Here is a 27,886-nt window from a genome sequence, read left to right as displayed (position 1 = left end):
TAAAATGCCTCTTAAGGGTTTAACAATGGAGAGGAAGAGAGTTGAGGAATTTGAAGAGACTCTTACGTAAAGATTGTAGATGAATCAATCTTGTTTTACTCTAGGGTTTCTCTCTCAAAATTCTCTCTGGAAGCTCTCATTCTTTTGTGGGTATAAGGGGTATTTATACTGGGGTGAGAAAAGAATGTGAAACGTTAGGTTTTTCAAAACAGGGGTGGCTCGTGGCTTGACTGAGTCGCGAGATCCAGCTACGCGATAACAGAACGGCCAATTGTCCTATTTTGTCCTGTAGTGCTCCAGCTAGCATGATGCTTCAACTTCTGGCATGCTTGGCACGTGTGCTGCTTCTAGCGGCTTGCAGCCGCGAGTCACCCGCGAGATCCAGCCGCAAGACTCTATTTTCTTGCACACTCTTGAGCATTCAACACTCTATCTCACTCACTACCCTTACAACAAACCCACCTAAATACAGGGTTACTAATTGCTGAAATACAAACAAATTTGGCACGGAATAAAGCCAACAAGATGGTTGATTAAATTCAACCTTACATGATTAGAGAATGAGAGAGAGACCTAATGCTTCTGCACTAGGGCTGAAATTGTTTGTCAAAACGCATTGTAGTATAGTACTAAAAACTAGCTTCAAATTAAATTGTCCATATATGTATATTTATACATAATATATGCAAGTTGTACAGAGAACTCATAGTTCATGATTATACTTTAGTCGTTGAGATTGTCTGCGTGTGATTTTGATATGAAGTTTACATTTGAATATACTAGTTTACTCGCAAGTATTTTTAGATGCACTTCAAAGGTTATAAAATAATTTCCCATAACCTCCATATGGTAATATCGTTGCCTAGTATATTTAAAATTTGGCGAAAATACACTATTGGTCCTTACATTTTGGACTGATTCTCATTTTGGTCCCTATTTTGATTTTGCTACTATTATAGTCCCTAAAAACAAAAAATTAATTCTATTTTGGTCTTGGCCGTCAATCCACTAACAGAAAATTCTTAGGTGGTAGGCGGAGCGCCCTGCTTGTTGACGTGACCATTAAAATATTATTAAAAAAATTATTTGGCATTTTTAAATGCCATGTCAGATTTAAATTATTAAAAAATTAATTTTTTTTTTTTAAAAACCAAGTCAAAAAATTTAAAAAAAAATTAAAAATAAACATTAATCTAATTAATTTTTTTTACTTTTCATTTTTTTTTTTTTTACTTTTCATTCTAATTAAATTAGTTTTCTTGATGCAGTAAGAGTTTCTTTTATTAAATTTTTAAAACATTTTTTTCATTAGAGAATTTTCGGAATATCAAGTTCTTCCCCAAACATGTTCTTCTTCTCCCTCTCCCTTCACACAGACTCTCTCCCTTCCTTCCATCCAGAGCCCTCCATAAACAACCACTTTAAGCTATAGGTATTTGCTGATTCTCACTCTCCCTCTCTTTGTGTTGGGAAATTTAGACCCCGGTTGATAGAATTAACAAGTTTTGAACTCAAGTTGTTAATTAGATTTATTATGAATAAAACTTGTTAAAACAAACAAACATCAATATCATGTCAAAATCATGCAGCAGAAAAATAAATAAGACAAGATATGATGACCCAGGAAAACCAATGAAACAAACTAGTTTCACAATAAAAAACCTAGGGGGAAACCTTCCTGAAAGGCAATCCACTATAGTAAAGAGAAGTTTCAGATCTAGTACAAAACCTTTGTCCCTAGACTCTACAATCCCCGTAGATGAACTCACAACAGAAACTTTCTACTGCCTTAGAACCTTTGAACTCTTCAATATATGAACGTCACCCTTTGATGCACGAATCCCAGTACGTGATTAACTAATTGCGCAGATCCCAGTACGCGACTTAATCACCAACTAGAAGAAGATTGTTAGTTCCAAAGTTCTTCACTTCATCAACAATGAAGATCAAGAAGCACTTGATTACAAAACCCTAATGCGCAAAGGCGCAGTAGCTTCTTTCAAAGAGAATAAGGCATCAGTCACCTTTTGCATATGTTCTCCTTGTATTCTCTTATATGACGGCCTCTAAAATAAGCCTTATATAGGTCTAGGGTTGTGAGATAATAAACCCTACACAAATACAAAAACTTGGGCCAAAAATCAGATCTGGAAATCTAAATTCCAATAACCTCGATCAATCGGGAGGTGTCGAGGAGTTGTCGAGCTTTAAACTTCGACAAATACAGCTATTGAGAAGCTATCGAGGAGCTGTCGAGGAGCTGTCGAGGAGATGGAAGCTTTATCGATCGATCCACCAGCTATCAAGAGGTGTCGAGATTGCGATAACAATCAACTGAAGAGCTCGATAGATAGCCTAGCTATCGAGAGGTGTTAAGTAGCTGTCGAGCTATCTGTCCGCAGGTGTCGAGTTATCTGTCCAGCTTTAGTGAACAGCATTTCTTCACTTGTTTCTTGATCCAATCTTCATGGCTTTAATACTAGACTTAAACAACATGTTTCTTGAAGTATTAATCACATTCTAGATCTACCCAAATACAAGTAAAGTGCGTTTTGTCAAAGAATTAGCTAATTACATAAAATAGTGACATATGTTCCTAACAGGTGAATCACATATGTCCTAACAATCTCCCCCTTTGGCGATTCGTGACAAAACCACAACAAACAAATGAACATAAGAGAGAAGTCATAAATCACTCAACTCATATTCACTTGTTGAATACAGTAAAATCTATCCAAACACAAACTCTTGAAAAACTTTGCAAGAAAAGAGTTTATGGCAAGGAAGACTTTGGCAACTTGTATTTCTAAAACACTTTAAACAAAACTCATCAAAGTATCTTAGTGTGAGACAGAAATAATAGATTGCATACACGTAGAAAGATGTGTATAAAGATAGAAAAGAAACAACACATGTAGGGGTAGGTGAAGGAAATATACATAATCATATATATATCAAAGATATGCACAATGTATGTAAACATGGTCACAAGACCGGTGTATAAGAAGAAGGAAGTAAGCACTCCCCTTAACAAGATGAAACACATCTCCTCCTTATAGAGGCATGTATTTCTTCCTCTAACATGTAGAATTTTAAAAAAAGAAACCACAAAGTCTCCACAATTTCTCCCCTTTTTGTCATGATTGAGAAAGGGTACAAGAAGGTAGAACGCTTCACCCGAGAGACATAAAGATGATCAAGGATGATCAAGGGGGCACAAGAAATCCATATAAATGCATGAATGTAATGAAACAAGATGTTATGGATGACAATATAATAGAAGGATGCAAAACACACACACTAAACAAGTTTAACCAATTTTATATTTAAAAAACAAGTCAAAACAGTTTAGTGAGCATACATTAACACATGTAAAACCTTGTGATAGCCAAATCACATTGTACCTGACATGCATCAAGAGTAGCAAAGAATATTGCGTGTTGTGTGTGAAAAACATCGCAAGATTGTATAAGTGTATACATGTTATGACGATTTGAGATATGAGAAAATCACTTTAACTCACACACAATCATAACTGCTTGATAGGGACTATCACATTCGAGGTACATCCTATAACTCTCACATCTCCTAGAATACATGCTTGCAATCATATTTAAAGCATTTTGATCTTTTAGCTTTTTATTTTCTTTGCATATTTTTCTTTTAAGCAAATCATACATGGGTATATAAGAGAGAGAAAAGAAATACCTAATTATGGTAAGCATTTGACATTCCAATTTTGCTATGCCAAAGCACACAAATTTCATTGGCACTGCACTTTTGCTATGCCGAAGCATATAGGTTTCATATTATGATTGGTGGGCAACAGTGGTGAAATTATTATTTATGCCTTTCTCTTAGGATTTTTTAGTCCTACCCGTCAAAAGGAGTGATACGAGTGTTAAGTACAAGAGATAACTTAATCTTACTCATCACAAACAAGAGCCACAAAGCTCACTTGCTTAGTTGTGCATAGAGATGCTTATCTAAGCTATAGGAGATACAAAATTTAGAAAACTTTGTTTCAATGGCCATCCAAGGTACACAAGTACCAATGTACACAAACACAATGTTTTTGTATTTTTCTAATTTTTCCTTTTTCTTTTTATTTTGAAAACAAAACTAAATAAAAACTAAACAACCAAACAAAAAAAGACAAACAACATGAAAGCATGAAAGAAATATGCATATGCATGAAGGCATGATAGAAAGATGCAGATGCATGAAAGCATGATTCCAAAAGAGATAAGAAAACAAGCAAAGAGAATCCTACTTTAGATAGAAAGAATTAAAGCAGAGGACAAATAGAAAAGACAATTAAGTCTTAGGCTTCTTTCTTACCCACACAGCACGAGTCTTTGGCTATGAAGATGAAAAGGCACGTGTCCTAGTATGTCTACTAAAGGACATAGAAGAATTAAAATTCTCCTGAAATTGAGTTAAAAAGCTCAAAGCTTTTAATAACTCTCCAAACAAAGGTGTACATCCATGAGAGGAAACTTGTGACCATTTGGACAATTGCTTATGAGGAAACAACTTAAAGCAATTAGGACGAATGTATCCAGAAACACCACAATGGTGAAAACATGAGTAGTTTTTGAACTACTATGCTTCCCAGAGGGAGGTCTAACCTTAGAGGTTGACAGAGACCTCAACTTAGGACAATTTGGCCTAATATTACCAACAATATGACAATGATGACAAGTGGGGACAAAATTCGAATTTTTATTCAACCTAGGAGGAGTTTTAGACATAGGTTTAGAAACTTCAGCGTTAACATCAGAATTTTTGCCTTTGTCTATCCTAGCAATATTAGCCTTCAACTCTTCATTATTCCTTTTAAATGGAGGAATATAAAAATATTTTGAGTTGGGCTCAACAAGAAGTTTGGCACTAGTTAAATTTTCAACTTCAGTTTTAGATTCAACTAGTTGCTCTTCCAAACTCTTAATTTTGTCCTCTTGAGATGAAATTTGATTTTTAAATTTTTCATTCAAATTATTGGCTTCATCCAATTTTGCAATCAAATCATCCTTTTCAAGCTTGACCTTTTTAAATTTAGCTTTTAATTTTGTAGAACATTCAAGAGATATCATACAAAAATTATAAAGCTTGCAATAGGCATCTTGAACATCATCATCATCATTCAACACAAGATCATGCAAATCAAAGCAATCAAGAGTTTCCATGACAACGGGGGTCAAGGATCACACTCAGAAAATTAATCCAATCAGAGTGTACCCACTCTGATACCACTTGTTGGGAAATTTAGACTCTGGTTGATAGAATTAACAAGTTTTAAACCCAAGTTATTAATTAGATTTATTATAAATAAAACTTGTTAAAATAAAAAAACATCAATATCATGTCAAAATCATGCAGCGAAAAATAAATAAGACAAAATATGATAACCAAAGAAAAACCAATGAAACAAACTAGTTTCATAATAAAAAACCTAGGGGGAAACCTTCCTGAAAAGCAATTGAAAGTTCAAATAGTGTAAAAACACCCTTGAACGTTTAGACCCCCAATTTACAAATTAACCAATTCAAGCTTTATGTCAAACAACTAGTGTGTGGAAACTGAACAAAAGCTATAAAACAGAATTGGAAAACTATCTAAGCCAAATTAAAATTGTAGATGAATCAATCTTGTTTTACTCTAGAATTTCTCTCTCAAAATTCTCTCTGGAAGCTCTCTTTCATTTGTGGGTATGAGGGGTATTTATACTGGGGTGAGAAGAGAATGTGAAACGTCAAGTTATTCAAAACAGGGGTGGCTCACGGCTTGACCTCGCGACTTGACTGAGTCGTGAGATCCAGTCTCGAGATAACCGTATGGCCAGTTGTCCTATTTTGTCCTGTAGTGCTCCAACTAGCATGACTGTTCACCTTCTGGCATGCTTGGCATGTGTGCTGCATCTGGCAACTTACAGCTACGAGTCACCCACGAGATCAAGCCGCGAGTCTCTGTTTTCTTGCACACTCTTGAGCATTCAACACTCTATCTCACTCACTATCCTTACAACAAACCCACCTAAATACAGGGTTACTAAATACTGAAATACAAGTAAATTTGGCATGGAATAAATCCAACAAGATGGTTGATTAAATTCAACCTTACAGCAATCCACTATAGTAAAGAGAAGTTTCAGATCTAGTACAAAAGCTTTGTCCCTAGACTCTACAATCCCTATAGATGAACACAGCAGAAACCTTCTACTGCTTCAGAAACTCTGAACTCTTCAATATATGAGTGCCACCCTTTGATGCATGAATCCTAGTACATGACTAACCAATTGCGCGGATCCCAGTACGCGACTTAATCACCAACTAGAAGAAGATTGTTGGCTGCAAAGTTCTTTACTTCATCAACAATGAAGATCAAGAAGCACTTGGTTACAAAGCCCTAAGGCGCAAACGCGCAGTAACTTCTTTCAGAGAGAATAAGGCATCGGTCACCTTTTGCATATGTTCTCCTTGTATTCTCTTATGTGAAGGCCTTTAAAATAAGCCTTATATAAGTCTAGGGTTGTGAGAAAAGAAACCCTACACAAATACAAAAACTTGGGTTAAAAATCAGATCTAGAAATCTGAATGCCCGTAACCTTGATCGATCAGGAGGTGTCGAGGAAGTGTAGAGCTTTAAACTTCGACAGATACAGCTATTGAGGAGATAGGAGCTTTCTCGATCGATCCACCAGCTATCGAGAGGTGTCGAGATTGCGATAACAATCAACTGAAGAGCTCGATAGATAGCCTAGCTGTCGAGAGGTGTCGAGCAGCTGTCGAGCTATCTGTTCGCAGCTGTTAAGCTATCTGTCCAACTTTAGTGAACAGCTTTTCTTCACTTTTTTCTTGGTCCAATCTTCATGGCTTTAATACTAGACTTAAACAACATGTTTCTTGAAGTATTAAATACATCATAGATCTACCCAAATACAAGTAAAGTGCATTTTGTCAAAGGATTAGCCAATTACATTAAATAGTGACGTATGTTCCTAACAGGTGAATCACATAAGTCCTAACACTTTGATCTTTCTCTCTCCCAACCAATTGAGTGCTTTGGAATGGGGCTTGGTCTAGATTAGGTTCTCAAGCTTGATCATAGAGCTTTTATGGTTGGGTGAAGGCGGGGAGATCAGTTTGGACGATGGGTCAATTGGATTCGTGGGTTTTCTATCGGTTGTTGGTAGGCATTGTGTGTTGTGTGTTGTTGTGAAACCCCAGATCGGTGGTGGTTGTGGATTGGTTTGGATTCACGGGTTGTGATCGGTTGTTGGAGGGTGTTGTGAAACACAGATCAGTTGTTGGTGGGTGTTGTAAAACAAATATAGATGGTTGGTAGCTGGATGAGTCACATAAGTGAGAGAAGTAGAGAGGGAGGTGTTGGTAAACGGCAGCTTGTATTGATTTAATTGTTATCATGGCATGGCTGGCGGCAACTAGGTTCTGGGTTTCAAAGTGAGTTCGATGATTGAAGAATTGTGGGTTGTTGTATGTGGGTTTGGTGATGTATAACTTGTTAAAGGACCCTACTTTGTGTTCATTATCTAGGTTTTTGCTATGTGTTCACTTTTTGGGTATATGTTAATAAAGAGATAGAGAGTTTTAATAACATTGTGATTTCGGTTGCAAAGTTTGTTATCGATTTTTTTTTTCTACTCAATCTGGGTTTTTGCTATCATCTTAGGCTCAGATTTTAATACCAGTGTGTGTGTGTTTGAGTTTGACACTGCAGCTATCTATGTGTGTTTGAATCTATGAATGTTTTAGTACTGGTGCTTTTGATTTTGTTTTCTCTTCTTACTTGTGTGTTCTTCATTTAGATTAATAAATAATTAATTAAGATCAAAGATTCCAAAGTCCAACCAGATGTGAATTTTTTTGGTTTTGAAATTTTTAGGGCTTGTGGATGTATGTTCTTACGGAAAAAAATGAAAAAAAAAAAATTTAATTAGATTGATGTTTATTTTATTTATTTTTTGACCTAGCTTTTTAAAAATTAATTTTTTATTAATTTAAATTTTACATGGAATTTTAAAAATGCCAGATACTTTTTAATAATATTTTAATGGCCATATCAGCACCATGTCTGCAAACAGTGCACTCCTTCTACCACATAGGAGTTTTTCCATTAGTGGGTTGACAGTAGGGACCAAAATAGAATTGATTTTCTTATTTTAGGGACTATATTAGTAGCAAAATCAATTTAGAGACCAAAGTGGGAATTGACCCAAAATGTAGGGACCAAAAGTGTATTTTCGCCTTAAAATTTTAATGTTTCATGCTCTTTCTCTCTCTGTGGCATGTGTGTGTGCTAGGTGGCTATTATTTGGTTGACTCGTGTTAACCATGCACTATGGTTTATTTTTTTTTAGATTATCTTTGGTTAGAAGCTAGCATAAAAGTGAGGTTTTACGCCACCAATGAATAAACGCCACGTCATCACTTTGCTAAAAAATCAATACACATTAGCACTCACAATCATAACTCAATTAAACCTTACAATCCTTAAACACGAATACACGACAGACCTGAAGAGCTAAACGCCTAAACCCTAAATCTCATTTCCTCCTCCCTGCACCAAAGCTCCACCCAGCCACCACATACAGCGCCGCACTGAACCCCAAGGTGTGTTCTTTTATGATTTGTTATTTCCCCAAATTTTGAATTCTGAAATTTTAATGGGTTTGGGTTATTTTTTGGATATCAATCACTTGATTTGGTATGGGTTTTGTTGATTTGGTATGGATTTTGCTAGATTTTGGTATTTTCACGAGTTTTGATTGGATTCTTAAATGATAGGTTCAAACCCTAAAAAAAATATGATTTTTTTTTTTTTTTTTGTAGCCTAGGTTCTTATTAATTTTTTATTTTGCTGTGCTTTGTTTTTAAGTTATGAAATTTTTTTGAGGTTTTCTATGTATTGTGGATCCCCTGTATTGCTTTGCCCATTGTTCTTTTGAAAGGATTCATTTAGTTAGTAGAATTGTTCTTTATGATGTACATTAGTTAGCCATATAGGTTGATTAAGTCAATCAGGGCGTGTGACCATTTAAAGATAAGAGTAAAAGGTATTGAGGTCAAAATTCAAAACCTGCAAAACATGGGTTTCTGCACAATATTTGTGGACTAGTAGAACCTATAGTTTTATGTCACTTTTAGTCCACCGAATCACAACCCCAACAATTAGCAAAAGCCAAACCATCAACAAGACTGTATTGAAGAGTACACATTATTGTAACTGAGAGGGCTATAAGTATTTTATTTAAGCAGAATAATTAAAATATAGGAAAGATTCTGCCTATATTCTTAGTTCATTAGTCCCATCATATCAGGACAACCAGTTGGGTTTATCACAGGTGGCCTCGCATGTTAGCTTGCTGGGAGTCTTTTAGTAAACTCAGTCCTGCTTCCAAAATTTGTTACAATGGCATCTGCATTGGCAAATCTATGTTAGGCCTAGGGGGCAAAATTCTAATAAAATCTTGTGTGTGCGTGTTTGTATTCAGTATGTATAATTTTATTTTTTCAAATTTTTGATGGACAAATACTTTTAACAATTACCAAAAGTTTATCATATCCAAATTGATGTATTTGCTCTGTTTAAATTTCTTTTCGTTTGTACGTTTTTAGACCCCTTAAAACACAAGATGTTTAACCTAGTTATTTAGCCAAGTGATTACTTAGATAAATTATTCAGATCTAGGTTAATACATTCAAATCATATCATGTAAGTAATGCAAAATATAAAGAACACACGATATGATAACCTAGGAAAACCAAACCGGTAAAAATTTTAAGGAGGATTTAACCTAACTATCCTCAAGGTAAAACAGATCCACTATAAAAGAATTGAAGTTTGTACAATAAGACTTAGACCACTAACATCCTATTGCTACCTCACGTAGAAAACTTACTACCACAACCACGTGACAACTTCGAGTCCATGGACTACTTCTTTCCTTGATCAATTGCAACCACAATTACTCCCACTTGTGACTTTGAGACTCCACTCAAAGGTTTTAGATCTTCTTTAAATTCTTTATGTAGCAACTGAATCGATCACCAAGTTCTTAACATGAATCTTGATCTTGATAACCCTAAGTGTGTATAAAGGTAAACACCTCTAGATCTCACAAGAGATTCAACACACAGAACATCAAAAGACTTCTAAAACGTAGCTAGGTTTTTCTTTTTATACTTGGAGTAAAACATAAAACCTTACACATCAAACAGGCTTGGGCTGAGTTGGAAATTCTGTAGAAAAAATAATCTGCACGAGGTTCAATCAATCGAGTCTAATTTTCGATCGATCGAGCCTTACAAATTTAGTCTTTAAATTCTGCAATCACTCGATTCCAACTTTACACATAAACACACTTTAAGAGAGCCTAACCTAGACTCTATATTTTGATCATGGTTTGCCAACATAATACATAATAAAGTTCTAATACATTTAGTTCCTAAAGTCTTAGAACCTAACATCGTTTAAATTTTCTAAAGTCTGCATACTATATCCTTAGTATCCTATATTATCTTGGATTAACCATTGGTTGATTTCATATGTATGTCACTTTAATGAAGAAAAAGTGGTTCTAGCTCAGTCAATTTGAATTTGAGTTTTAATTCAATCTAAACTTGATGTTTATAATTAGATGTAAGTCCATTTCTAGACCCACTTTTGTTTATTAACTTGAGTTATTTCTTTATGCTGGTTTGCAATAGGGAAGACTAAAGTTGGAGCAGTTATTGGTGTTGCTGGAAAGGACTGTTGATAGGACACACAGAAAGCATTGTCATTGATTATGAACAATATACTTCTTCCCTTGTAATCAAATAAATTAGGATGGACCATGATAAATTTACTATGATATAGTTTGTATTTTTCTTCTGTTTGTTGTCAAATGCATGCTAATTATGTAATCATATGAAAGAGTTGTATAATACTATAATCTATCCTAGACAAATATTTCCTTCCCTTTACCACATTGAAGTTATACATCGTTGTAATTAGAAGAATAGAGTGTATTGTAATGTAAAATTAAATTGAAATTTTCAAAATCTCACTTGATCAAGATTTAAATTTTCTCTAGCAAAATTTAGTTTTGCTCAAGCGATTTAAGTTCCACTCCAGCAAAGGACAAGCAAACTTTTTGTAAAGACCTTGCTTGAGTGAGGGATAAGTGAGACTTTTTTTTTTCTATTATTGAAGAATTTACTTGAGTAAGAAGGGTCGTGGTAGAATCCTTAGTGATTCAACTCTCTAATTCTCTTACTCACTCAATATGGTAGTTCTTCGAGGGAACAAGTCCTCGAATGATTCTTCGAGGGAATCAACCTCCAAGCTAGTCTCAATGAGAACTAAACAAATGCATTCTTATTCAATTCTTCTTGTTACAATCATCTCAGTCTTATACTAGTTACTGTGGTACTGTTAGTAGTAACTAAGTAACTAACTGCAAAGTACACATATTACAACTCAACACTGCAACTAACAATGTATAATACTTTGATGCTTGTTCTAACTAACTCTATGCAAGTACCTACTGCACACAATTATCATAGTTGTGATGTCTTGTACTGAAGTCCTAACTAGTCGTTCACTCAAGAAACAATTGCAAAAGAAAAAGTGTTTACTAGAAACTTTGTAGAAAAAGAAGAGAGCCTTGGCAACATTTTAGAGTGTTTGTTTCAGCATAAGTGACCTTTAAAATGTGTATTTTCTTTGGCAATGAAGGTATAAGTCACTTTTCAAAAGTGTTTATTATTATTATTATTACAACTCTTCATTGCTTATAAATAAACAACCATATTTAGGTGGGGTCAAATTTTGCTCTCCATATAATGAAATTCACAAAATTGGAGAATACTCCAATTTTGTTATTTGTAGAATCTTCATTAGCTATATTTAGGAGATGGTTTTGCTTGCAAACCCATTAGCAAACTTGTTTGATTGGGGACAGTTATGAACATGCACATAATCCGAATATCATACAATAGACCCTATACAAAGTTTAAATTCTATTACACACATTCAGAGAGTGAGGGAAAAAATATAGCAAAAAATTTTATAATATAAAGATCAAACCCCCCATTTACTTTTACTTTCGTAAATAGATAAGAAGGCAATCTAAAACCTTGCATTCTTTCAAAGATTCACATGATCCAAACATATCACAGTTGTACAGGATACAACCAAACCTCAACTTTTATCTCAAGCTGATACAAAGTTCTACATTATTCAACCAGAAAGTTATGAACTTTCAATCAAGAAAATCTCAATCAATCCCTTTTGGTTTTTTACAAATTCTTCATTTGTTAGGCATCATGTTGAATCCCCTACATGAATGGACAAAGAGATAAACTTAACATTAAAAAAGACATTGGCTAGGCTCTAAGATTTTTTTTAGCTCAAGTGATTGAGAGAGGACCCCTCCAATATTGTTAAAATCAAAAAACAGTTGTAGAGAAGGAAAATTCCCGACCTATCATAAGCTGACACGTCATACTACCAAGTCCATAATGTACGGTCAATTACAAAGCGCCATGTACTGCAATTAGGTTCTGCTATCACTATTCGAAAACCAATAGAGATTTACCAAGTGTCATTGAAATAAAAGCATAAAAAGCATGCAAAAAACCAATCACACATCAGTGCGTGTAAGCAATGACATAAGTAGTCCAATCGGGTGCTGACATGTGTCACCTTGAAAATTAAGACATTTCGGCCAATCAAACGATGCCATGTGTCTTGGAGGAAAAGTCTTAAAGCTCCTCCAATCAGGCTATGACATGTGTCACCATTCAGATTCTGACACATGTCGCTCACCCACCTTCAAACTACTATAAATTGAAGCCTTCCTAAGGCATTTGGACATACACCAAGACATCTAGAGCACAAGCAGCATCAAAGAAGATTTAGAAGCACTCAGAAGTATTGAAACTCTATAGGAATCAAGCCTCAAAGCCTTCAAGAACTTCAACCTCAAAATCGAAGAACATTCAAAGCAAAACCATCCAAACTACCTACCTAGATCTTAAAGTTTGCTGGAATCAAGCTCAAAAGCCTCTTGAAACTTCAACAAACCACAAATCAAAGAAGCTCTATGGAATTAAGCCCCAAAAACTCCAAAGAACTTCCACCATAAACCTTCGAAGATGAAGAACATGCGAAGAACACGAAGAATAAAGAATTTCTAATAAGCTTATAGCCAGAGATTCGTTGAAATTTTGTTTCAAGAGTCTTTGATCTATTCTTTAGCCAAATTAAAGGATATTTGGTGTTTGAGTCAGGATCACATTACCACAATTCCAATCAACAAGTCTTTCAAGGAGATCAAATTAAAGGATCACTCTTTCGTAATTTTAGTGAATTGTACGACATATTCATCAATACAAATTCACATTTGTGAAACTATTTTACTTGTTTGATTTATTTCAAACTTGAAATTTAATCTTCCGCAACAACTACTCCTCTCACTGAAGTTTTAATGTTTAGATCAATATGACGTTCATTTGAAGCTACAAAAGTGCAAGCCCCATGATCATGACAACACAACTGTTCTTTGAACTACAGAGAGAAAAAAAAAAAATCACTTGTAGACAATGAATGATATAGATTGAAATCATTATATGCAGACATTTAACAAAAACCAAGTGTTGCACACCCCAAATCAAATCCATTTCATCCAGAGAACAAAATGATAAAATCAGAATGACCTGTACACAATCAGAACAATGATAAGACAAGTTCATGAATAACATATGGTTGCTTCTATTCACAGTATCCCCTTTCCAATTTCTTTTAAAAACAATACATCTAACACAACATCTTGTAAAGGTCTTCTGATCAGTGTAGTCATTTGCATTTCCCCCAAGGCAACTCGGCTAGTAAGATCATATGTTTCCAGGTCAAGTAAATCAATCCTATTTGCTCCCTTGATACTAGCAATTCCTATGACTTATTAATGTAGAGGAGAAGATGTGAGCAAAAGAATTTCACAACACCCTTAAATTAACACATAGAAAATCAATGCTAGTGCTATTAGTATTAGGCAAAAAATAGGACAATGAACCATTTACAAGTTTGAGAAAATCAAGGAATTACAAACACAACTCACAAAAACCTAGGAGATTTGAACTCATGACTTCACCTTCTAAACCTTATATATGGGGTGAGAGAAGGTGCTATCTAATCACAACATAATGAGCATATTGTGAGATGCCAATGACAATGATAATGTTCTACAATGAATTAGACATGCCAAAGAAATGTAATATCTGAAACAATAAATAAATTATAGGTATCTGCCGAAAAGAAAAACCATTTGTACACTGATCAGTTCAGCAGTTTCTCACCCATATTTTTTCTGTTTTTGATTCAGCACCCAAAGCCTATCAAGAAATTAAAAGGAAGCATGAGTTCAAATATCATTCATATGGGTGTAAAAGGTTTCATTTGAAAAGTTTAGACGGATAGATAAGTTGTCAACAACAAAATTAATAATAGTGACAGATTAAAGATTGAACCACAAGCTAAAGTTGGCATCATTTACTAAAAGATTTAGAAAATGAAGTAATAGAACATATATTCTCCATTTGATGTTGTCAACTTGTCATATTTTTCAACTCCACTTAAAGAACAATTCAACTAACTAAATGAATTCTTTCAAAAGAACAATGAGCAGAGCAATTCAGGGGATCCAAATACATAAAAAGCCTAAAAAAATTCATAACTCAAAAAAAAGCACACAAGAATTATGATTTTGAGCCGAAATAAAAATCATAAGAACCCAGGCTAGCTAAAAAATAAAACTCAATCAGGTTTTTATTATTATTATTATTTTTTTTCAGGGTTTGAACCTACCATTGAAAGAATCCAATTAAAACCCATAAAAATACTAAAAAAACAGCAAAATCCATACCAAATCAACAAAACCCATTCCAATATGAATAGATTGATATCCAAAAAATTATCTCAAACCCATCAAAATTTCAAAATCCAAAATTTGGGGAAATAGCAAATCATAAAAGAACAAACCTTGAGGTTCAGTGAGGCGGCGCCAATTCCAAAGTTGTCGTGTGAGATGGGGGCAGTGGCAGGTGGAGCTCTAGTGCTAAAAGGAGAGGAGGAATCTGATTTGGGGTTTAGGTGTAAATACTCTAGGTCCAAGAGTATTGTGTAGGCGTTAGTTCTCCAGGTCTAAGTTGTGATTGTGTGTGCTAGTGTATTGGGTTTTCATTAAAGAACTGACGTGGTGCTTTATCATTGGTGGCGTAAAAGAGTTGCGTAAAAGAGTTGTTTTACGCCAGCTCCAGACAGAAATTATGCTCTCTTTTTTTACCTCCATTCTGCATTGAAAGATTCCATATACAAGATTTTTGAGGTGGGAGTTGTCCAATGGGTTCAATTACATACATTCATCTCTTTGCAATGTAATTAAAAGATGTTTTGGCATTTAAAATGCTCGATTTTCATTTTTTTTAAATGATAGCTCATTATAGATCATGTCAACAAGTGAATGTAATGAGAAATTGTTGCACGCTTCATAACTTCGAGGAATCTGGGCAAATGCCCTTTTCGCGCAAATTATATAGTCTTCTGCCCCTTTTCTCAAACTAATTAGGGAAATGTCCCTCTTTTGTAACTCGATTTTCTTAAAATCGAGTTTCAGTGTAAAACTTAATTTGTAGAAAATCAAGTATGGACAATCAAACAAAAAAAAAAAAAAAAAAAAGCCACTATAGGCCTCCATGAACTCGAGTTCCATAAAAAAGGCCAATATAGGCCTCCATGAAACGCCGTTATAGGTAAAACTTAAAAAAACTAAAATAAAATAAAAAAACAAAAACAAAAAAATTGCATGGAACTCGAGTTCATGGAGCTCTAGTTCCATAAAAAATGCCACTATAGGGCTCCCTAATGGAGCGATCAGACTTAAGAAAAAAAACTTGCATGTTAAAACGCCACTATAGGGCTTTAAAATGCCACTATAGGGTCCCTATGGAGCGATCAGACTTTAAAAAAAAAAATAATAAAATAAAATAAAATAAAAATAACTTGCATGTTTTAAAACTCCACTATAGGGCTTTAAAAAATTGCATGGAACTCAAGTTCATGGAGCTCAAGTTCCAGCAAATTTTTTTTTTTTTTTTGATAATTTTTAGTTTGTTATAACTCGATTGTCTAAAAATCAAGTTTTAAGTTGAAATTCGATTTTTAGAAAATCGAGTTACAAAAGAGTGACATTTTCCTAATTAGTTGGAGAAAGAGAGCAGAAGGCTGTATAATTTGCATGAAAAGGAAATTTGCACATTTTGCCCTCATAACTTCGTTCAAATGGCAACAAGAAACAATCACCAGCTTGTTTACTAAATTCAAGGCATAGGGGCTCTATTTTATTTAATACAATTTTATTATTCATCAAAAAAAAGATGTTGAGGGCCCTATTATTGACATCGAATATAGGAATAACATAAGTGAGTCATAACACACTTATGTTATGACTCACTTACGTTGCCCTCTGGTTTGACGAGAGTCATTGCTCCAGTTTTGCCCGTATAGACAAGCTCCATGAGATAAGTTTCATACATTACTAATTGGTTGAGAATGTGTGCTTAAGATAGGAGTCTAGTAAAAAAAAAAAAAAATTAAACGTATCTTGGAAATTATGATAGTGCGTATAATATTTATTTGAGACTAACACGTTAAATTTAAATTGTTACTATGCCAACAACAACCCAACTCTTTGTTTTATTATTTGCATTATTGCTTTATGGCCTGTTTGAGAGTTTGAAAATGGAGGGGGAGTAGAGTAAAGGGAGGGAGAGTAATCCAATTACATTGTTTGGAAGCTTTTTTAAAGAAGGAGGGGGAGGGATTTGGAGGGGTTTGGAGGGGTTTCAACTACCTCTAACCCCTCATTTTTAATTCCCCCAAATTGGAGAGATTTGGAGGAAGAGTAGAGTAGATAAATTACTGATCAAACCAATTTCCTAATTTAACCTTTTTAAATTAACAAAATTAAAAACAGATTATTCAAATAATTTTTGTTTGTTTCCCGAGAAAATATGAGAAAAAAAAAATTTTGAATCTGACTATTTACTGTTGTTACTGACTTTGCAAATAAGGCAACCCAACAAGAAAAATTCAAGCTCACGATGAAATACAAATTCCATTAGAAATTGAAACCCTAACAACAAAATCAAAACGAAAAAAAAAAAAAAAAAAAACAAAACAAAACAAAAATTAAAAAAAAAAAAAAAGAGAAGCAAAACGATTCCGATTGAACCTGCAAAAAATTCAAAGCAAAACCAAAATCCACATCCAATCTGAGAGAGAGAATCAGAGTGAGAGAGAAAGGATCGGAATGAGAGAAAGAGAGAGAATCCACCATCGTCGCCGATCTCCAAACCACAATGCTGTCGCCGCCGATCTTCAATCCCTGCTGCCGATTTTGATATCCAATCCACGCCGATCTGAGAGACCCACAACAAAAATTCAAAACAAACCAAAACCCACATATAATCTGAGAGAGAGAATCGGAGTGAGTGAAAGAGAGGATCGAAATGAGAGAAAGAGAGAGAATCCACCATCGCCGCCGCTCCAAACCACCACGCCATCGTCGCCGCTCCAAACCACCACGCCATCGCTGTCGATCTCCAATCGCCGTGCTCCGACATGATGGTGGCTCGCTCTGACGAGTTCTCCTTGGGGTTCGCTGGGAAAACCTCTTTCTTCTTCTTCTTTTTTTTTTGGTTAAACTCTTTCTTCTTCAACCGAACAGGTATATACAATAAAGAAAATTCAATTTAATTTTTATTATAATTTTTTTTAGGTAATAAAAATTATTTTATAACAGTTAATAGTAGTTTTATATGTGTATATATATATATATATATATATATTTTTTTTTTTTATGGATATTAGTGGTATTTAATAGAATGAGAATGTTGATTAAATAATTATTTAATCTAACAAATTAATCATAGACTAATGTGGTAAGTCCATTTTTAAATAAGGGTAAATTTGTCTATTTAAATTATTTATTCTCCTCTCCATCCTAATTTTTAAAACATCTAAACAAGGAGAATGACTAATTACTCCCTTCCCCTTACTAATTCTAAAATCATCCAAACAAGATGGAGGGGAACCATTCCCCTCTACTCTCCTCCCCACTACTCTCCTCTCCTCTACTCCACTCTACTCTCCTCCCTCTCTAAACTTCCAAACAGATCATTAAAGTTTGAAGATCAACTCCATCTTTGTGGCAATAATAAAGAACTTCTTTCACGTGCTGGTTAGTTTTCCACACTCTTTTGTAACTTTAGTGAGCTTTCGACTAATAATTAAAAATACTATGCATGCTGTGCTTTTTGACGTATACTTTTACTAATCAACTGAGAAATCCCACCTTTTGGCTCTCTTAGAGGACCAAGAGTCACTACTCTCCGATTTCCAAAGAATAATTGTAGCCATCTCTATATCCAAAACGAAACCACACGGTTCTCTTGACCATCTACGCGGGCATCCCCGCGCACTGCTATGTACACTTCCACTCCGATGTACATGTTTTATATCGCTCGCAGTCGCAGCTTCGCATACACTTCTAAGTTTTGTCAGTCTACCATGCAAAACTCTTGTAGATTTTTCGTTTACCTATTCTCAGTGTCCTTCTTCTTCAATTACCTAACAATTACTGTCACTGCTAAGCCCTCCTCCATCAATGATATCATGCTTAACTGTGGCTCCTCCGGCATCTCAACTGACCCAGATGGCCGAGAGTGGGCTGGAGATGTAGGTATTCACTCAAAATTTGTTTCCTTAGAACAATCTAATAACACCTTTATACTCTCCAATCCCCATGGCTCATCCATTGACCATGACCCTTACAAAACCGCTCGAATCTTTCATTCTCAATTCACCTACACATTTCGTGTTAGTCCTGGCCAAAAATTCATAAGATTATACTTTAACCCTTCTACATACCATGATAATTTCGATATGTCTAAGGCCTTTTTCACTGTTACTACTGGTCCCTTCACTCTACTTAGCAACTTCAGTATAAGATCAAAATCCCTTGTCAAAGAATTTTGCGTGAATGTGCTGCAGAATCAGACACTGAACATAACCTTCACTCCATCTACAAATACTTCATATGCATTTATAAATGGGATTGAAATTGTCTCGATGCCCACCAGCCTTTACTACGGTCAATTTGGGGATAAAGGTGCACGCCTTGTCGGCCATAACTCTCAGTTCCATATCCAAAACAACAGTGCTCTTGAGATGATTTACCGACTAAACGTAGGTGGGCACTCCATTTCACCAATAAATGACTCCGGTAAGCTTTTTCGGAAATGGCTTAATGACACCGACTTCTTTCTTGCTTCAAATGTAAACTCTATTAGTAATGGGGCAATTCAGATCAACTACACAAGCATACCTCCTTACACAGCACCAAAGGAAGTCTATCAGACCGCCCGAACTACAAGAACATCCGAAGACAACAAACGGCACAATCTTACTTGGAGATTGCCAGTGGACTCGGGGTTCAAATACCTCGTGAGACTCCACTTTTGCAAAATCCAACCGGAGGTAAAGCAGAGTAGTAACAATGGGTTCCGAATTTCCATAAGAAATAAGACAGTGGAGATTTCTGCTGATGTTATCACTTGGAGCGGTGGGCAAGGCATTCCGGTATATAGGGACTATGTTGTGATGATACCAAATAAAACGAGTAATGGTAAGAGCCCTCTCTTTATAGAGCTTCGTCCTAATGCTAATTCAAGCTCTGGTTATTCTGATGCTATCCTCAATGGTCTCGAGTTGTTCAAATTGAATAACTCTGATGCCAATCTCGCGGCTCCCAATCCTGAAGTTCCACACCCTCCTTCCCCTTTCCCATCTCCGCTCAAATCACGTGCCCCACAACCACTACCTTACAAGAATTCCAAGAGCGGCACAAAATCAGTATTCTTCATTGAAGCCACTGTAGGTGTTATATCTGTCATATTTCTCTTGGGCTTAACAATTATCTGGCGAAGGATGAGAACAAAGTCCATCAAAAGTGAAACACCGCCAATTCTACAAGTTGTCGGCCGTCGGTTCACTCTCCAAGAAATCAAGACTGCCACAAACAACTTTGACCGGGACCTTATCATTGGAAAAGGCAGCTGTGGTTATGTATTGAGAGGTTACATCGGTCATGAACACACCCCAGTTGCGATCAAGGTTTTCGGGCCAACTTCAAGTCAAGGGTTTCGCGAATTTCAGACAGAGGTCGAAATGCTTTCAAGGCTTCGCCACCCCCACCTGGTATCTTTAATAGGTTACTGCAACGATGAACGGGTCATGATCATTGTATATGAGTTAATGGCTCACGGAGCACTGCATGATCATCTTTACAACACAGATAATCCTCCATTGTCATGGAAGCAGAGGTTGGAGATTTGCATTGGTGCTGCTCGGGGAATATTGTACCTTCATGAAGGTGAGGAGCACGCAATCATACACCGCGATGTCAAGACTAGCAACATTCTTTTGGACCAAAATTGGGTACCCAAAGTTTCGGACTTTGGGATTTCAAGATTGGGCCCTACAAGACTGTCAATGAGCCACGTCACTACTGATGTGAAGGGAACGTTTGGGTATATGGACCCCGAGTATTTTTGGACCAGCCATTTAACTGTAAAGTCTGATGTTTATGGATTTGGGGTGGTGTTGTTTGAGGTGTTGTGTGCTAGACCAGCAGTGGATATGGGCTTAGATTATGAGCAACAAAGTTTGGCCTCTTGGGCCAGTTTGTGTTTTGAAGAAGGTAAACTTGATCAGATCATTGATCCTCATCTGATTGTTCAAATGTCACCGGAGTCTTTGAAGATGTATGCAAATATCGCATATAAATGTGTGTGTGAAGATAGAGATCAAAGACCCGAAATGGTTGAAGTGTTGAGGGCTCTTGAGTTTGCAAAGGAGTTGCAAGAAATTGCTGATGATGGAGGCCACGGGGTCATGATTAATGAGGAAGTTCCACTGTGTGTGGGAGAAAATCAGGTGGTGTCAAGACCAAGGAAGAAAGGTGAGATGGGGCAATCGTGTCCAACACTTTGGAACAGAAGTACATCACATAAAGAGCTTCTTAGATTTTTAAGTGAGAAGGTGGGGCTGAAGTGGGTCAAATCACCAAAGCTAGGTTGTTTTTTTGCAGCTTCTGAGTACAATGCCTTGCCACGTATTGAAGTGCAATTGCCGGATCTAAGTAGGTGCGGACCATATACCACACCGGAGAAATTTGTAATTGAAATCCCTAAAGTTGAAGAACCATAATGCTACAAATGCTTTCACTTTCACTTTTCTTACTTTCTTTCTTTCTTTTTTTTTTTTTTTTTTTTTTTTTTTGCCAGATAGTGGTTCAATTTAAAAAAGAAAAAAGAACTATAGGATCAATAATGCAAGCACTCTGGTTGCTTTTTGGTTGACAAGGCAGCTTGAAGAAGTGGACATACTCTTGTACCTTTTGCTCAAAGAAAGAACCATATTAAATGAACCCCAAACCAGAACTAATATCTCAAGGCTGATTTTTACTCCCAAAAAAAAAAAAAAAAAAAAAAAAAAAAAAAAACCATTAAAATTATATGTTTGGGTATGCAGGGGGAAATTTACCATTTAACATTATTTTAGCAATTATTTCGTTAGTTGCTGGCAAGTTTTTATAACATTTTAGCAAATTAGTATCTCTAGCCTTAGAGGCTAGAGTTTAGTGAAGAAACTCAAGTCTGGGAGACTCAAGTTCCATAAAGCCTACAGAGAAAGAAGAAAAAAGAAGACTGAGGAGATCTGGACCCACCCATGTATGCATAGGAAGAGCCCACACTTGGAACTCGAGGCTTAGAGACTCGAGTTTCTTCATTGACAACAAAATATTTTTGCAAACCTGACAACTAAATTGTTCCAAAAATAATGTTAAATGGCAAATTTCCTCCATGTGTAAGTCTATTCTTTTTTTTCTTTTTTTTAGAAAAATGTGTAAGCCGATTCTAAACCTAGGGAGAGTCAGGGAGCACACTAAAAAGTTTCATGGGCCAAAGCCAATAAATTTAGGCATTAGACAACATGAGGGTGGGAAATTGTTAGACACTCAGGATCAATTTGAAAATTAGGTTTCATTATTGCCATTCTCAAGTCTTCTCTCAAAAAACTTTTACTAAAAAAAAAAAGGAAAAGAAAGTCTCGAGTCTATTTAAGGCATTTTGTCTTGGAATTGATAAAGGGAGAAATTTCAATGTATTTCAATTTCATCTTAATTATAATTTCCCAGAGTCATTGAGGCTCAGGTTCAACAGAAAGAATTCAAGTGCTACTGCAGAGATCTCAGTTAAGTGAGATTCAGTGTGTCAAGTGAAATTATAAGCAGGATCATCAGAATTTGAATTTTGGTTATACATAAGAGCATCAGCAACGAAATGGCTAAATGCCAAATTTAAGCTTAGAGAAACCATTCAGCCCAAAATGCCCCCTCCATTAGAAGTTGTAAAATGTAACTATTATAAAAATAAAAAATAAAAAATAAAAAATAAAAAATAAAAAATAAAAAATAAAAAACAATTGTGCTACAGTGCAGTTCTAAATATAGAACTGCACTGTAGCTTAATGGTAAAAGTTATATTGATATTTTATGCGTAAACCTCTCTCTATCCACGGTCTCTCATCTCTCTCTCTCATTCTGACTCTCAGTTCCTCTCTCTGTCTCTCACAATAGCTCCTCCCTCCTCACTCCCTCTCTCACATCTCTCTCGTTCAAAGCTTGCATTGGTGCTGGGTTTTGGAGGTTGGATCGGCGGGCTGGATTTGGATCAGTGGGCTGGGATCGGTTGATAGTGGGTTTGGATCAGTTGATCGGTGGGTTTGGATCAGTAGATTTGTTGATCGGTGGGTGGATCGGTTAGGTTGATCATCGGTAGCTCCGATGGTGATTTTTATTTTAATGGGTTTGCTTTTGGTTTTGGTTTTGGTTTGATTGTTTGGTTTTGGTTTGATGGTGGTGGCGTTGCTTTAGGGTGGTGGCTTCGATGGTGATTTTTTTGAATGGGTTTGCTCATTTGATTTTGGTTTGATCGTTTGGTTTTGGTTTGATAGTGGTGGTGTTGCTTTAGGGTGGTGGATTTTGATTTTGGCTAGATTTTGCTATGGATTTTGCTCAGCAAAGGTGGGTGGTCTGACTGAGAAGCTAGATGGTGGTGGTGGTGGTCGGTGGTTGAGAGAGAGAGAAATAGAGAAGTGAGAAATGTATTTATATTATTTTCATTTTATTTTATATTATTTTAATGTATAGTATGGTAAAATAAATGTTGGGATGCTGGATGAATTGTAAAATTGTATTGTATAATTGATAAAGTGACTTTTTAGGATGGTAAAATAGAATAGGATGGCATAAACCATTGTGGATGCTCTAATTGTTTTCCTAAAATTTGTCTAAAACTTGGTTGAGTAAGTTTGCCCAAGAATTTCCACTTTTTTTTCCTACATATTCTTGGAGCCAACCAACCCTTGATTGCTACTTGTGTAAGAACAAAAAATTAACCCTAATATGATTGAACAAAGGAAAGACTATCTATTACCCCTAAGAGAAATCCTTGTAGCCTGCATACCTTTACCCTATCCAAATGGACTTACCTTTGAGAGAAGATTTCATCCAAACACCTTATTTGTCCTTGAATGTATTAGATTGCTGTTGGATACCACAAAGATAATCAAAAATCTTCAAATTTCTTGTTGTAGTAGGATTTGCAATCGACAATTGAATTGCGAAGCCGAGAAGCTATTGAAATACTCTCACTAAATATACTATTGAAATACTATTGAAAATCACAATCCCTAGCGAGAAACATGTTATAGGAGAGAAAAATCACAAATCTCTTAGTATTTGTAACGGAGACATATATGATTTAAATCTTATATTCCCAATTGTTGTTAAGTTGTAACTATTGAATTTTATTTAAAAAAAAAAAAAAATTATTCTCAGAGTAACTTAAGTTCATTCAATTGTTTGGCATAAAAGGTAGACTAAAATATATTTTGGGCCTATAAAGTTTGGGTTTTTTTTTTATATATATTTTATTTGACCCTTTATATTTCAAACTTTTAATTTTGCACCTTCATATTTGATTATATTTTCATATTATACTCCATTTTTATTAGTAATCTTACCATTAAGTGTTCTTCATGTTTAATTACATTATGAAATACTAGTTTTAAAATGTTCAGAATTGTAAGAATTTTACTGTTATTGGCAGAAAAGTATATTATGAACAATCTGATTACAGACAGAAATTGATAACAATGTTAATATGAAAATAAATCAAACATAAAGAGCTAGTACGAAAATTTTGAAACCTAGAAATTTATAACAAAAACATGTCCAAATTTTAGGTGTCATATATTTTAGTCTAAAAACTGAGATCAGTAAACGTACAAGTAAAAAGGATTAGAATTTTATAATAAAGTAATACATAAACTCTTTTTTTGGACGAAGAAAACTAAACATAAACTAACTTCATATACCTAAATAAATGGACTCTCTCCTGTCTTTCGCTCAATGTCTATCCATTTCAAATTTTCAATCATACGTACCATTTCCGCTGTTGGTAGGGGTAGCGGTGTCTTTGACGGCATTGGTGTACGGTATAATATTAAAATTTTCTCAACCAATATGTCAACAAAAGATTTAAAAATAATAATAATTATTGAAGACTTTATTTATTTATTTATTTTTTTATGCTGAATTGAGTGAGTTTGGTTCGGTTGTTTCAAACAGAGCTTTTTGAGAAAGTTGTAGTTTTAAAAAGTCCGAAATTGGGTTTTTGTTAAAGGTTAAGTATTTGGTAAAAATTGTTAAAAAGTATTTTTTTTTAAAGTTGAGTGTTTGGCTAACACTTATAAAAATGGAGGTTTGAATTGTAAATGACCAAAAATGACAATATATATATATATATAAGAGAATTCTTTGTTTTAATTACTTCTCTTAATACAAGTTATGGACACAACATTTTTATAAAAATTTCACAATAAAGTTTATATGACAAGTTGTAAATGGTAGATAAAAAATAAAATAAATAAATAATGTCACTTGTAGATTCAAATGAGAACCAATAACAACTTACTGCGTAAACTTTATTATGAAAATGTTTTCTCAATAACACTATTTTTTTCCTAAAGAAAATAGCACTAAGTTGTCTCAATAACAATTTATTGCTTTCACTTTCACTTTCTTTTCTTTTTTGCCAAATAGTGCTTCAATTAAAAAAGAAAAGTAACTATAGGATCTGAAAGTTCAAAAACGTGTATAAACACCCTTGAACGTTTAGACCCCCAAATACAAAATAACCAATTCAAGCTTTATGACAAACAACTAGTGTGCGGAAAATGAACATAAGCTATAAACAGAATTGGAAATCAATCTAAGCCAATTATAAATCACATCCACAGCAGAAAATAAAAGGCAAAGATAAAGGGAAGAGAGATGCAAACACAAGGACAACACACGATGTGTTATCGAAGAGGAAACCGAAGCCCTCGGCGTAAAACCTCTCCGCCGCCCTCCAAGCGGTCAATAATCCACTAGAAAATGTAGTTGGGATACAAGGACAGCAATAGACCCTCCAAGCCTAATCTACCCAGTGCACCTAAGCCCTCCAAGCTTCTTGCTCCAACGAGGTTGCGCCGAACCTTTTTCTTTTCTAGCTTCCCGGATTCCGCTACTAGACCATAGCATCAACCAATGAAGATTGGTTCCTTCCTAACTGCTTCCCAGAAATCCAAACAACTGTCTCACAGAGATGATAATGGTAAGAACCAGGTTTGGTATAATGCCTCTCAAGGATTTGACAATGGAGAGGAAGAGAGTAGGGGAATTTGAAGAGACTCTAAGGTATAGATTGTGGGTGAAACAATCTTGTTTTTCTTTAGGGTTTCTCTCACAAAATTCTCTCTGGAAGCTCTCTTTCAATCGTGGGTTAAAGGGGTATTTATACTGGAGTGGGAGAGGAATGTGAAACGTCAGGTTTTACAAAACAGGGGTGGCTCGCGGCTTGACCTCGCGGCTTGACCAAGTCGCGAGATCCAGTCGCGAGTTAACCGTATGGCCAGTTGTCCTGTTTTGTCCTGTAGTGCTCCAGCTAGCATGACTGTTCATCTTCCAGCATGCTTGGCATGTGTGCAGCTTCTGGCAGCTTGCAGCCGCGAGTCCACCCGCGAGTCCCAGCCGCGAGTCTCTGTTTTCTTGCACACTCTTGAGCAAACTTCACTCTATCTCACTCACTACCCTTACAACAAACCCACCTAAATACAGGGTTACTAAATGCTGAATTACAAGCAAATTTGGCACGGAATAAAGCCAATTAGATGGTTGAATAAATTCAACCTTACAATCTCCCCCTTTGGCTATTCCGTGACAAAACCCTAAAACAGACTCTAGACTTAACATGTGAGTTGGGAACAGTTAAACAAAACTCACTCACACCTAACTCTAGAAGCTGTGAAGCACTTGAATCATATGAACATAATACTCCTGAAACACAACAATACACCATGATCATTGTAAGCAGAAAATTATAAATGCATATGAAACAGGCAATATGTGATCAAGCAAAGATGGAGTTAATAAACAAACCATGGCTTGATCAACCAAGTGAACACCACAAGGTAGTGATCACAGTGCTCATTCACACTTGGAATGAACACAATGACATACAAGTTAACAAGCACAAGGCAAGACACTTGTATGCTCAACACTCAACCAATGCATAACACACAAGGCATATGCATCTAGGAACAATCCTACAAGGGCACAAGAGTGACAGTACATAAACCAAAATGCAGAACATTTAGATTAAAGTACTGATTTCAACATAGCATAAAGGCTGCACTAAGCAAGGTACATACCATAAAGCCTACAAACTATGCATAAAACATAAACCCTAAAAGCTTACAAAAGCACATGGGTACAAAGCAACAAAAACATTCTGAATAACATCATCAAAATATATTAAAGTTTAAACCAAGAGTATAAGTTATGAATTAGAAACAGCTATACACAAAATACCCAAAAACATAAGCATATATAAACAAAGTTTCTGAATATGATAACTATGACAACTCCCCCTCAACACAATGCACACTTCCCTTTGAACTTTTCTCCCCCTTACTGAATGCTCTCCCCCTTTTTGTCACGAATAGCTAAAGACTCTCGTCCAACTTTCGTTGAATCTCATCTAGCTGATTCTCCATAGTCTCGAGGCGCATTTGGACATGGTTGTTTGTGGAGTAGAGAAGTGCCACAAGCTCATCAACGCGTTTCTGAATATGTTCAAGTACACTGCCGACTCTGTCAGTATGAGGAGCAGTCTATGCTTGCGGAATACCAGCCGGTGAAGCTTCAGGAACAGCACGTGATGTAGATGTGGTATGTGCAGGTGTCTCTGAGTCAGGGGCAGATGGAGTAACCGGAGAGATGTGAGCACTTCTTGGTGATTTAGAGGAGTGACTTCTGCTAGCTTGAAGAGTGAACAAGGAAATGGGACGTTGACGAGTCAACATTTTACCATCTGCAGGAGGAATAATGCCTGCACGAAGAATGAGCTTCATGACGAGACTGCAAAATGGAATAATTCCTCGAGCTGCAGATCGACACGCGGTCTTTCTCAAGGTGTAGTAGATGTGAGCACATATATCAATGGGGGCTCCTGTAATGAGGTCACACAGAAATAGAGCTCTCCCAAGATTGATGAATGTAGTGTTGGACAGTGGGTAGAGATTGGTGAACATGATCAACTTCAGTGTGGTCAGCTCAGGTGCAAACTTTGCGGTGCTGATGGATGTTCCT

General features: G+C 35.7%; 1 protein-coding gene and 1 long non-coding RNA gene across 7 annotated transcripts in view; one reads left to right on the top strand and one right to left on the bottom strand.

Moving 5' to 3' along the window:
• LOC126714408 (receptor-like protein kinase FERONIA) overlaps positions 1 to 27,886 on the top strand; it is a 170,861-nt gene that overhangs the window by 59,989 nt on the left and 82,986 nt on the right. Inside the window, exon 2 of one of the 6 annotated variants that reach the window (XM_050414547.1) lies at positions 20,003 to 20,160. In XM_050414547.1, coding sequence (XP_050270504.1) covers positions 20,003 to 20,160 — 158 coding nt within the window. Of the gene's footprint in view, positions 1 to 18,605; positions 20,161 to 20,335; positions 21,200 to 27,886 lie in introns of those variants that run through there. The other 5 variants (XM_050414545.1, XM_050414543.1, XM_050414546.1 and 2 more) reach the window with 5 other exon arrangements.
• The window catches only part of LOC126714413 (uncharacterized), an 89,675-nt gene continuing 81,158 nt past the window's right edge, over positions 19,370 to 27,886 (bottom strand). Inside the window, exon 2 of the long non-coding RNA XR_007651598.1 lies at positions 19,370 to 19,450. This is a non-coding gene — a long non-coding RNA (uncharacterized LOC126714413). The remainder of the gene's footprint in view (positions 19,451 to 27,886) is intronic.

The sequence above is a fragment of the Quercus robur genome, chromosome 2, assembly GCF_932294415.1.
Source record: "Quercus robur chromosome 2, dhQueRobu3.1, whole genome shotgun sequence".
Classification (NCBI taxonomy): domain Eukaryota; kingdom Viridiplantae; phylum Streptophyta; class Magnoliopsida; order Fagales; family Fagaceae; genus Quercus; species Quercus robur.
Note: the sequence above shows the minus strand (reverse complement) of the source record. Positions and strands in the feature narration are given on the sequence as shown.